Genomic DNA, 13,385 nt, shown 5'->3' with positions numbered 1-13,385 from the left:
TTACTACCACTTGGTATAACAGATCTTTCTACGGTCTACACACTATTAAACCTTTTCAACTATAAAATTATTTTTGAAACAATTATTAGTAGTCTACATTACATAATATTTATACTAAGGGTCCTTTTGCTATATTAAAAAGAACAAATATATAATGAAACATTATAGGTTTAAAATATTACATAAAAAAAGTCTTTAGATTTGTCTAAACTGTGTTATTGATAAATTAACTAGTATATTTTTAATAGCTGCTTTGAACTTTTGATTTGTTTTGAACCAAACACAGGAATTGTAGCAAAGGCACCATTTGCTACAAAATGGTAGTAATCTCCTCTTAGCTTCATCATTCAAAATATTTCTTTTTTTCAAACTACCAGCAAGATGGCTGACGTTCAATTAAGTGAAGACTACCGATGTGGTTACTGTTATGAACAGTTCAACTCTATGGATGATCCTAGAGAGCTACCATGTCATCATGTCTTCTGTAAGACATGTTTAGAGGAAGACTATTCAGCACATGGAAATGTCAGATGTAGATCATGCCTGTAAGTAGAACACAGTCTGATAAAGTGTGGTTACAGTACCACACGATATTACAAGAACTTGTTTGACATTCAGAGAGGTCGTACTTTTTAGTCTGAGTGAAGGCAATTTCAAGGTAATATAATTTGATACATCTTCTTTTTTATTAGAATTAGGTCATTTAAAAAAATTAAAGTACATGTTGAAATCAATGCAACAAAAAGGTACAATAATTAAATTCAATACAATATGGCATTTTAGTTGCGTATTTGACAACGATTGAGCAATTAATGAATTACATATACATGTATTATAATTCGTCGCAATATTTTGAGGCTGCACCTTTCTTTGATTTGTTAAGTTATCCGCAATCGTTACAATTTTATCTACACAGAGACGTGTGAGTAGCCAATTTAACTGCACTAAAATTTAAAAACTGTAGTTCATGGCTGTCATCTAATCAGAGGCTCAAGTCAAATTGCTGTGACTTCTTTGATAGGTTTTTATAGAGTTAATCGTTTTAGCAACGGTTCAATTTCTTTCACTTTGATTGCCTAGCCTTATGTCTTTCTTATTTCAGGGCAGTGAAGTTTCTGACGTTCACTTCATAGTGTTGTACCAAATATTCCGGACTATTAGCCGCTCCCCTAAATAAGCCGCATCTGGTCTGTTTTAAAAAAAACCGATGATAAAACAATACATAAGCCGCACCTTTTTTATAGGCCGCAGAACGCGTAACAGTGCTTCTTAACACGGCAGCAACTTTGCTGGTTAAAACAGAACAGAAGCAATAGAGAATAACCAGTATTTACTCAACTTCATATTTGTGTAGCGTTCGTGTTCTATTTGCTACATGAATAAAAAGCAACGTCTGTGTTTTTGCGTAACTTTTTTTAAATTTTGGATTCTAATTTTTATTAGTACGCTACTAGCGATGAAAGAAAAAAAACACAGAAGAGCCACAGCCTCAAACTAAGCCGCATGGCTCAAAACATCTCAAAAAAGTAGCGGCCAATAGTCGGAAACTATGGTATTTATTTTTATTAGCTCTAACAATCTATAAGTGTGTATTATATGCCAAATAGTTTATGCAAACTCTGGAGCAACTTTTTCTTAACTATCAAATACACAGATAAAAATTATTCAAAAATCATCAACACTCACAACTATCTGGTATTTATCTCTAATTCTCTGCTGTCCATTATAAAATGATGCCAAGGTTTATGTATTGTTATAGAACTGAGTATGAGATGGAGACATTTGATGAGCTGCCCAAAGTTAACCTTTATACTGAAGTTACCATTACTCCACCATCACTCACTTGTGACTGTGACAATTGTGATGGGCAGGTGGCTGTCTGCTATTGCATGGACTGTGCAGTAAAGATGTGTGACACTCATCAGCAGGTACTTTATTATAACCAATCAAATTTTGTATTTATTTATTTGCTGTCTGTTTGTTGAAACTATTTTCTGACGTTTTAAGGCATGATGTATTTTCATGTTTGACCAGTTGTTATTTTGATTACCATCTTATAAAGAAACCAATATTTTATCAACCTGTCATTTTTGTCAGCTGTTACTGGTAATAATCACAATAAAACATTAGATCACTCCATTTACAAGAATCAGTCTATAACATAGTAGTTACATGCGTCTATACTTTGCATGCTTGTGTGATTGGAAGGCGTCATCAAAATGACTGCAGTGGTTCATCCAAGACAGATGAGCCATTTTACTTTAAGGATGTTTTCATGCTAATTATTTTTGGCATCTTCCTTTTACCTGGTACATTATAATACCACATAATACCATACATCTAATACCTAAATATTGAAATTTGAATACCGCCCTTTTGCTATATTCATTTGATTATTCATCAATTATCAATAGATTTGTGCTATATAGTTAACCCTTAAAACTATAACAACAATAGTGACATGTTTGTTGAATAATAAAGTTAACCCAGCAGTGCTGCTCTTTTCTTGTCATATTAAGTTTATTTTGTTATTTATCAAATATTTGTTCTAGAGTTTATTTATGTTTTTCAGATTCACAAATCTTTGCTTAGTAAAAAGCATCAGACCATATCAATATCTACATACCAGTTGCATCCTGGGATATACAAGAGGGTCATGTGTAAACAACATGGTGGAGAGGTGTTTGAAGTCTGTGATAAATGTCAGCTTCCAGTTTGTATAAGATGTGATAGAAAAAAGAGGAGCTGTCGAGGTAAAGATATTGATATATTTATTTCTAGTGCTCAAACAAGGATATCTCAAAATGTCTATCTATTTATGTATAGATATATACATATGTATTTACATGTACTGATATAAATACATGTACATCGACGATGTCTACTCAAACATGTATCTCCTATGAAAGACCTTTGGAGTTTGAGCACTCGGCACAAAATATTAGTTGTTCCTAAAGCTTGCTTTGTTGTACCTAACATGCATTGATTGTTGCCTGTAGTAGAGCAAACCCAATTCAATATGTATGTGTTATCACACTCAATGCTCTGATGACTACTGAAATTACAGGTGGTCTTATATGTCAGCACTTCAATTTATACTATCTCATTTCTACTTTGTTGTAGTAATGCATACTGTTTTATCTATTATTGTAGCTGTTTCTCTCTCCTTGCTACTACCACAATATTTAGCTAGTTTGCTAAATATGTATTGTGATAGTAGCAAGGAGTAGTGGTTTTTGTGCGTGTGCGTGTGTGTGTGTCCAGATGTAGAAGGCTGAGCGGAACTTAGCGTGGTCATTTTTATAGCTACTATACGAAGCTTCGCTATGCTACATCTACAACGTGATCATGCTTACGATTTCATGATGTGTATTGCCATACAGCTGTTTGCATCCACTGATGATGTGTTGAATGATTTCAGATGCACTCATACACAGTTTGCATCTCATATCATTTCTGGTAGGATTAGTTTTCTTTGAGGATTGCATGGTTGGAGCTGTTGATCCTGAATTGTGATGATTAGCTGGTCTACATTGGCCATTAGGTCACTTTTGTTCAACCATACATACGTCTGAAGGACGTTACCAATCTTACATATCTTCCGATGATAGGCACCATGCCAAGGTTTACTGTATTAGGGAGGTTCCTCATCATCGGTGTGCAGTCCCATTGCCACAGCAATTGACTGAAATTTAGTTAGCAGCTTGTCTATGGAGGCCACAGAGGCTGCATAGGCTTTTATGCTAATGCCTTTCTATTGTGCTTTCTGTTGCATACATTTGAGCCTTTCACCACATTTTCTACTATGGAATAACTTAGCAATGAAGACTTTGATTGGATATTGGAGTGCTGCAAGTGTGTTCAGTAGCTTGCCGATTGCTGTCTGTATTCTTGATGAAATCTCCAGTTCACCTTGTTATGCCTGTTGGGTATTTATTATTGGTTCTGTGTAGACATTTATTGCCGCGGCTTAATACTTGGTATTGAGTAGGTGTTGTAGGGCATGCCAAATGCTTGTTTTGTATTTGCTAATGGCCCTGTGATGCATCTTGGCTTCATGCTTGATAGTATTTTTCCAAACCTTTCATTACTGGTTCCTTCCTGTGATATCCTTGATAGCACCAGTAAAAATTTTCAAGCCACCTTTGGACACTGTCCAAAATTTATCTGGGCTTAGCCTTCCACATTTCTATTACCAAAGGTTGTTCTTATGTTCTTGTTGAGTAAAGTTTATTAGCCAATCGATGAACTTTTCTCGTTTGTATACAGCCTGGTATCATCCGTCTAGATGAGGTAGTTTAGCTTGGTGCCCCTCGTAAACTTATACCTATATTGAGCGCCTTTCAACATACTACTTAAAATGTTTAGGCATATGCAGATGAGCAGCGGCGACTAGGGGTCACCTTGATAGATGCAACTCTTGATTTTACGACTTGCAAGCTTGTTGCTAATAGCTTCGAGTGCTGTCCTTTAGTTAGTCATCAAAAATTTGGTAAATGACAAAAAAGTAGGCCAGACATGGTCCAACTTCACACATTTGAGGATCGAACTATAGCAACTTGATTCATAGGCCCTTTTGTGGTCAACCAAGACTTAGCAAGTTTGGTATACCATCTCTTGCTCTTTTGACAAGATGTTTAAGTTGTAAAAAGCTGCTCTTTGGTTCCTCGGGTTTAGCGTCCACTTTTTTTACCACTGGTCATATACTGACTCATGTTCTCGTCCAGTTTTTCTGCAATTATTCCTGAGAGCAGTCTTCAGGTGGTGAGCGTGTTTTTTGTCAGTAGTTCTTTGGAGTTGATCCATGCTTTGGGCTTTCATCATCAGTGCGGTTCCTCTTATGTCAGCCATTCTGGATGATTACCTTTTTCTATCTAGCACATCATCTGCTTTGCCATTTGACTGTGGAGATTTCAGTTTCTCCAACCAGAAGGCTTGGATCATATCAGGTTTAACTTTTTCTGCTGATGTTGAGTCTTTGATGGGCCACAATGTGTTTTTGACTTTCTTTTAACTTTTTCATAATATGCAGGTGTTATTAGAATCATATTTCTTCCTAATTTCTTTCCAGAAATTTGAGGAGCTGGATTTGAGAAAGTCTGTTATTGAGCTCTTCACTCTACCAGTTAAATGAAAACACACTCTTGATATATTACAAATTAACAGTTTGCTTAATCTTTTGTATTTTTCCTCTTTGGTCTACCACTTCAGTTGCACTCAAACTAGCATTAGCTGCTGTTTGACATATTCTAACCTTTCTTTTAGCTTTCCTATTTACCCTTTCTTTTTTGATGTTTTATATATAAACCACAAACTGATGAATGCATGAAGCTTCTGAGCTTATTTAAATATTAAAATGTTGGGTAAATGTTGCATGGTTTGCATGTTCACTCAAGTCAAAACTACCTTGCCTAAATTAACCTAGATCGAGATCCTAAAAATATATATGTCAATAAGTAACAGATTATTAATGCGCTTTATGTTTAAAAAATATTGCAATCAAATGACTGTTTGTGCTGAACACAATGAACGTGTACTTACTAAAGGTAATTTATGAATGCTACATGCTAATCAAATTATTCAGTGAAACATTGTCTATTGAATTTTACTTTCACTGTTTACAGTATGTCCAGTGCCTTTTGTTTGGATAATTATAGCTAAATTTTTAGTTGGTTATCATGGATATTAACGCTAGCATCTACTGAATTTCACAGAGCTTTCTCTTTCTTTTGTGCCTACATATTTAGTAGTATTCTTGTGTATAGTTAAAAGTGGTGATAAACTGTTTGCTACAGGTAAACTATTGCTTAACTGCTCATCTAACTGACCTTCTTAAATAGCTGGTCAAATAGAAAATAAGTGGGCTGTTCAGGCATCGGTAAGCTGTGGCCGAAATTTAGAAAATGTTTTTGTATATATTTCACAGGTAATATAAATAAACACTTTGGACTAGTTACTTTTAGACGCATCAGGGTAAAGAAAGATTCTTTTTTTTTGATGATTATTTAAATCTGAAATACATAAAATAATTTTGAAAAGTTCTAAAAGTAAATTTAATTCCAATATTGATACCTATAACTTGTCTAATGTTATATATATATATTGGTACAAAGTTAAATAAAGACTACAAGGGATCACAATACTTAAATAAAAAATATAATGATGATATATTTACTGTAACAAAGAAATTTGGCAAACGAGGTTTCCTGAGCTGTTTATTCTGTGAAAAGGCTCTGACATTTTTGAATGCAAACACTGCTCACCTTTACCATTTGTCTTTTATAGACGCTTTGACTGATCACACATTCGGCTCATTAAACACCATGAAAGAGGACATAACTGCACATTTCAACAGCTTACTTCAGTCTGCTAGTGAGAAGTTAACTGAAATCTGTAAGGCTGACAAACAGATATGGAAGGTTCTAGATGAGGAGGAGGTTGAGTGTGCTAAGAGAATACAGATGATAGAAAGAGTCCGTGATGAGCAGGTAGTTTGATGCTTGAGATTGTTTTCTTTATTATCAGCAGTTCAATTAAAATCATAAATCATCTTTAATATGATTGGTTGACAGATTGAAGTGATCAGAGAGGAAAGTGCTAAACTAAAGGAGCAGATCTATGAATACCAGAGAGACCTGACAGATCAAGTAGAGTCATACAACGCAGAGTTGATGGCTAAGAAAGCGAGACTGGAGGAGTCATGTTCAGATGTACGCAAGTGGATGAGAGAGAGTCATGTGATTGAGAAGGTAAAACGGAGGCAGCAGATGACAGATGAGCTGATGAATAGCACAGATGTAATCATTGACTGCCCATTTACAAGGACTCCAGCTCTTATACACACTGGTGAGTAGAGCCAAATAGTGGTAGAAAAAAAAGTGTATGAAATATATAAAGTAAAGCTTGATCTTACTAGCGAATTAAAAACTTTAACAGGCCTTTAATTATTATACATTTTAAGCTCCAGCAAATTAGACATTTTACAGAGCTTTTTTTACAGCTTGATGTTTACCCTTTGTCTTTAAACTTGAATTGAGTTTCAAGAGTTTTTTGTCTTATAGAAACAGAAAGGCTAAGTTCTACTTATATACCTACCTACATATTGACTATTAGTTTTGTAATTTTACAGTTTTTTTCTGATACTGTAAAACCTAAGAACTTATCGTAAAACCTCTGTTTGAATGTCGTGGCATTCTAGTTTTCAACTCTTTGCTCATAGTAGCAGTCAAATAGAGGTGGAATTCAAATAGAGGCTGGCGTTTTGTTTTTCAAATTGCTTGCCAGAATTTAGGAATGACAAATTTGACCTTTTACAGGTGAGGCAAATCAGTCATATATTTTGTACTTTCCTTCATCTGGTGGGACATTAACCTGGTTCGGGTGCGACAAATCTGCTTACTTGTCAAAGATTTCTAAACAAATGTGCATTGGAAGCTGATAAATATCTCTACCAGTTGGTATCTATTGCTTACAATTAACCTGCGATGATAACCTAGCCTATGGCCCTGTGCCCTGCTTTACAATGTGTTGATGCTACAATTTTTTTCTTTCATTCTAAATTTGAAGGCATATCTTCATTTTATAAGCAATTTTAACAGTGTTGCATGAAAGCTCATTGCACTCATTGATACGTTTGCTACAGTTTGCATCCAGAACTAGTTTTTTATATACGAGAGAAAAAGCGTTATGTGTGTCGATCCATTTTAAGCCGTGGCAAGGTAACCGCAAGAATGCTATTAAATAAAATGCTATAAATCTGCAAATTTAAAAGTTACATAATAATAATTAATCAAATACTACAAATATATATTCAAAAACAATTGACAAACAAACCACACTAATAATACATGCAGAAACAAAATTTACAATTTTTGAAACAGAAATATTTGCATCAATTTCTCAGCTAGTTGAATCTTGATTGTTGCTTTTGATGAAACAAACATCCTCTAGCTGTTCAATACGTTTCACAAAGTTTGCTTACCTTAACTCTTCCTGTACACTTCTGAACTAGTTGAGATTAGCGTCCAAACAATTTTTGAGCAGAGCAAAACTTATACCCTTTGCATTTTTCAGAAGTGATAAACTTTTAGCAGCATTGTTAAACACAGCTTTTAACCTAAAGTTAGTCGTTCATATATCATCAAAAATAAAAACTGTTTTTCAAATATATTGAAGTATTAAGACTGCGTTAAAAATGAAACTACCATTAGCCTGCTACAGTTATTAATTACTTCTATGGTGTTGCTGAAAACTTTCAAAGATAAATAACAAAAACCTTTTTGAATTGGAAAACGAAGTTCGATATGAACATAAGCAATGAAAGAATTATTTGTTATCAATATAACTGAGTCATTATTTGTATGATTTTGAGGACACTTTTCTACTGATCACTTATGCGTTCGCTAAGATCAGAAAATGTCAAAGTGGCAATCAAATGGTGGCACTCAATGAAATAGTGACGCTTTATGTTTTAAATCTTCTCCTATTGTTACGGTCAAATGGAGGTAGCGTTCCAGTAAAGGTGGCGATCAATTACAGGTTTTTACCGCATGCATAAAATTATTCACGGAAACATGTCTAAATTTATATATTCATTTGATTTAAAAGCCCAATTTAAGAATAGAATAAGTTCAAATTTGTTAGCATTGTTTTAATGGTATTGTGAATTGATGATGTAGTCACACCAATCAAAGGTGTTGGAAAACTGTGGTTTCAGAGAGACAAAAACAAATATCTTTATATGAAGTATAATTATTGATAGTAACCGACAGTAGTGGCAGCCATGAACAAAGTTTTATTAATGAAAATTTACAAAAATACTACACAAATACCGAAAGTATTGATTTTCCGAACTATTTTTGATTTAGGCTGTAATTAGAGGAAAAAAATTGTAGAATCTTGTTTCTTGATATAAATTGGAAAAGGTACTAAAAATTCTCAAATGTAGGAGAAAACTTGTAACTCAAGTAAAAAATATGGTGTACCCCGAAAAAACCAAATTTCAACTTTCTATTGAATACAGTTAAACTGACAATAGGAATAATTAAATACACCTACTCTATAAAGCAATATGTTAGTAAATGAGTTGCAAAAAAGTTAAAGATGGCAGCTATGAGCGATTATTTTTTATTATGCACACACAATACACACACACACACACATGCTTCCACACACCGTCTTGTAAACGCATGCAATTGGGGACGCGATATTTTTACCATCACTTTGAGGACAATTTTCATCTATCATTGAGGGCTTTAAAAAACAACATATTAAAACATTTTTTGTTGGGTTTACAAATGCACTGATTTTTGGAGCTGTCATCTTATCCGTTTTTCAGTTATAGCCCGTGAGAATTTAACACTAACTTTGGGGACTTCACCTCACACACATGTATGAATTTTTTATCTAATAAACGGGGACTTTTGCATAGAGAAGATAACTCTGGCTTATTTTTGTTTTTTTCAACCATTTTGGAGTTGTCGGTATGTGATATTCTTCCCACACTTTCGTAAATGTGCTTGTAAAAGTTATCCATCACTTAATTTTGTCCTCAAATATCAACTTAGAAGTTTAATAGTTCTTTATTAAACCTATTTAAAGTACTAATTCTACACATGTATGGTGCGCAAAGGTTGAATCGACCTGAGACTTTTATGTTTATTAATAAATTCAGTGTAATCAATTGCTTCACAGAATTTATGGTGATCCGTTCAAGTTAAGGTTTTGAATTGCAAACAGCCAGGCCAAGGTTGCAGGCTGATGTCTATCTAGATTTACGACTTTTCAACATTTAACGCGAGTATGTTCAAGGTAAACATTTTAACATAGTTTTCATAAAACTCTTAAGCCCTGAGATCTGGGCAACAAATTTAATTACTATAATCGATAAAGTATTTTGCTACATCTCATTTTTATCGCTACCAAGAGCAGCCATCAGAAAATTTACATTGCGCGATCATGAGTTAACTTTTTGAAACAAAAGTAAAAATAACCAGGCCAGCAAATGTGAGTAATTTTTTTAAAATCAGGAAGCCAAATAAATTTGGATATAGTTAATTTTAGTCGTACTTTTCTGTTTGGTTGCACATGATGATTATCACTTTCAATTTAAATTTTTGCGCAACTCCTTTGTTTGTAAGCCATGCATAAAAAGCCAAGCATAGACGGAGACATATTAGAATCAAGCTTTGGAAATGAAGCATTGGTATCTCCAATATGCTTAATGTAAGCCCAAAAACCTTTACCTTATAAAAATATCTTTTTGTTTAATAAATCGTGTTATCCGTACCAAAAATTTGCCTTCTATTACATTTTCCTAAAAATATATTGAGTTGCCCATCTTTGCAAAAGCCATACATTTAACTGTAATCTATTCAAATGTTTAATAACAAGATTGACTCAATTTTTAGTGCAGATATGATCAAAAGTTTGCAAAATATTTTAACCATTAGCTTGGGAGTGTTAAATAAATACTATCACTGCACACACTGATTTGAGCTATCTTGGTACTATTGAAATAAACTTTGTTCAATTTGAAGGCGTGTACGTCATCCACATTACGTATGATACTACAGTCAATGTTTTTTGAAGTAATTGGCCAGTTATTGGAACTGCAAACCATCAAAAATAGTCTCAAATATGTTGTCATACAATTTTTCTGATGTATGATGTAAACATAAAACAAAAGTGTCTTTGTATTAGTATACAAGTATATTCATTATTTAGGTACAATTGACCAACTATTATAAGTGCACACGATATCATAAATTCTCTCAATGCTAGTCTAATAGGGAATCTGTACTCTTCACCCTCAACTATTTAGAGGGCAATTTGAGCACAAGGGAATGTTTGGTACTTTAATCAGCAAGTTTGTAACCATTAGTTTAACAAATTAGTAGAAATATTATTGAGAAAAGATATCCCAATATTGGTTGTAGAAAAATTATCGCAGGTGTGTATGATATTTTTACCATTGATTTGGGGACACTGACTGATTATTTTATTTCATATCACAGTCATCATCATTCCTAATACCATTGCTGCAAGATGTTCCAAATTTAATGCCAGAGTATAAACCCCAATGAATATACTTCTTAAGCAGTTTCCTGAGCACATTGACCAATTAGAACAAAAAAGCACAGTCATTCATAGAATATGTCAACACCATTGCAACAATATGTCCCCAATTTGATGGTAAAATTATTCTCACACGTGTGTATGATATTTTAACCATTGATTTGGGGACATTGACTGATTATTTTATTTGAAATCACAGTCATCATCATTCATAATACCATTGCTGCAAGATGTTCCAATTTTAATGCCAAAATATCGACCCCAGTAAATATGCTTCTAAAGCAGTTTCCCGAGTACATTGACCAATTATAATAAAACAACACAGTCAGTCATAGAATATGTCAACACCATTGCAACGAAATGTCCCCAATTTGATGGTAAAATTATTCTCACACGTGTGTATGATATTTTAACCATTGATTTGGGGACATTGACTGGTTATCTTATTTGATATCACAGTCATCATCATTCATAATACCATTGCTGCTAGATGTTCCAATTTTAATGCCAAAATATCAACCCCAGTAAATATGCTTCTAAAGCAGTTTCCCGAGTACATTGACCAATTATAATAAAACAACACAGTCAGTCATAGAATATGTCAACACCATTGCAACGAAATGTCCCCAATTTGATGGTAAAATTATTCTCACACGTGTGCATGATATTTTAACCATTGATTTGGGGACATTGACTGATTATTTTATTTGAAATCACAGTCATCATCATTCATAATACCATTGCTGCAAGATGTTCCAATTTTAATGCCAAAATATCGACCCCAGTAAATATGCTTCTAAAGCAGTTTCCCGAGTACATTGACCAATTATAATAAAACAACACAGTCAGTCATAGAATATGTCAACACCATTGCAACGAAATGTCCCCAATTTGATGGTAAAATTATTCTCACACGTGTGTATGATATTTTAACCATTGATTTGGGGACATTGACTGGTTATCTTATTTGATATCACAGTCATCATCATTCATAATACCATTGCTGCTAGATGTTCCAATTTTAATGCCAAAATATCAACCCCAGTAAATATGCTTCTAAAGCAGTTTCCCGAGTACATTGACCAATTATAATAAAACAACACAGTCAGTCATAGAATATGTCAACACCATTGCAACGAAATGTCCCCAATTTGATGGTAAAATTATTCTCACACGTGTGCATGATATTTTAACCATTGATTTGGGGACATTGACTGATTATTTTATTTGAAATCACAGTCATCATCATTCATAATACCATTGCTGCAAGATGTTCCAATTTTAATGCCAAAATATCAACCCCAATAAATATGCTTTTTAAACAGTTTTCTGAGCACATGGACCAATTATAACAAAACAACGCAGTCAGTCATAGAATATGTCAACACCATTGCAACGATATGTCCCCAATTTGATGGTAAAATTATTCTCACACGTGTGTATGATATTTTAACCATTGATTTGGGGACATTGACTGGTTATCTTATTTGATATCATAGTCATGAATATTCCTAATACCAAAATGCTGCTAGATGTTCCAAATCTAATGCCAAAATACCAACCTCAAAAATATGCTTCTAAAGCAGTTTCTCGAGCACATTGACCAATTATAACAAAACAACACAGTCAGTCATAGAATATGTCAACACCATTGCAACGATATGTCCCCAATTTGATGGTAAAATTATTCTCACACGTGTGTATGATATTTTAACCATTGATTTGGGGACATTGACTGATTATTTTATTTGAAATCACAGTCATCATCATTCATAATACCATTGCTGCTAGATGTTCCAATTTTAATGCCAAAATATCAACCCCAGTAAATATGCTTCAAAAGCAGTTTCCCGAGTACATTGACCAATTATAATAAAACAACACAGTCAGTCATAGAATATGTCAACACCATTGCAACGAAATGTCCCCAATTTGATGGTAAAATTATTCTCACACGTGTGTATGATATTTTAACCATTGATTTGGGGACATTGACTGATTATTTTATTTGAAATCACAGTCATCATCATTCATAATACCATTGCTGCAAGATGTTCCAATTTTAATGCCAAAATATCAACCCCAATAAATATGCTTTTTAAACAGTTTTCTGAGCACATGGACCAATTATAACAAAACAACACAGTCAGTCATAGAATATGTCAACACCATTGCAACGATATGTCCCCAATTTGATGGTAAAATTATTCTCACACGTGTGTATGATATTTTAACCATTGATTTGGGGACATTGACTGGTTATCTTATTTGATATCACAGTCATCATCATTCATAATACCATTGCTGCT

General features: G+C 33.7%; 1 protein-coding gene across 1 annotated transcript; it reads left to right on the top strand.

Annotated features, from left to right (window-relative positions):
• Positions 1-381: 381 nt before the first annotated feature.
• On the top strand, positions 382-6,854 carry LOC137400826 (E3 ubiquitin/ISG15 ligase TRIM25-like). The gene is made up of 5 exons (XM_068087166.1): positions 382-545; positions 1,760-1,928; positions 2,573-2,753; positions 6,286-6,488; positions 6,573-6,854. Exons 1-5 carry the CDS (start codon positions 382-384, stop codon positions 6,852-6,854), a joined length of 999 nt encoding a protein of 332 aa, XP_067943267.1.
• Positions 6,855-13,385: the final 6,531 nt, after the last annotated feature.

The sequence above is a fragment of the Watersipora subatra genome, chromosome 7 (assembly GCF_963576615.1).
Source record: "Watersipora subatra chromosome 7, tzWatSuba1.1, whole genome shotgun sequence".
Lineage (NCBI taxonomy): Eukaryota > Metazoa > Bryozoa > Gymnolaemata > Cheilostomatida > Watersiporidae > Watersipora > Watersipora subatra.
The sequence above is the reverse complement of the archived record's forward strand: the minus strand, read 5'-3'. Positions and strand labels throughout refer to the sequence as shown.

Coding starts and splice junctions, on each gene's coding strand:
- LOC137400826 (XM_068087166.1), top strand. CDS start 382: ATGGCTGACGTTCAATTAAGTGAAGACTACCGATGTGGTTACTGTTAT. Junction 546..1,759: donor GTCAGATGTAGATCATGCCT/GTAAGTAGAACA, acceptor GTATTGTTATAG/AACTGAGTATGAGATGGAGA. Junction 6,489..6,572: donor AAAGAGTCCGTGATGAGCAG/GTAGTTTGATGC, acceptor ATTGGTTGACAG/ATTGAAGTGATCAGAGAGGA.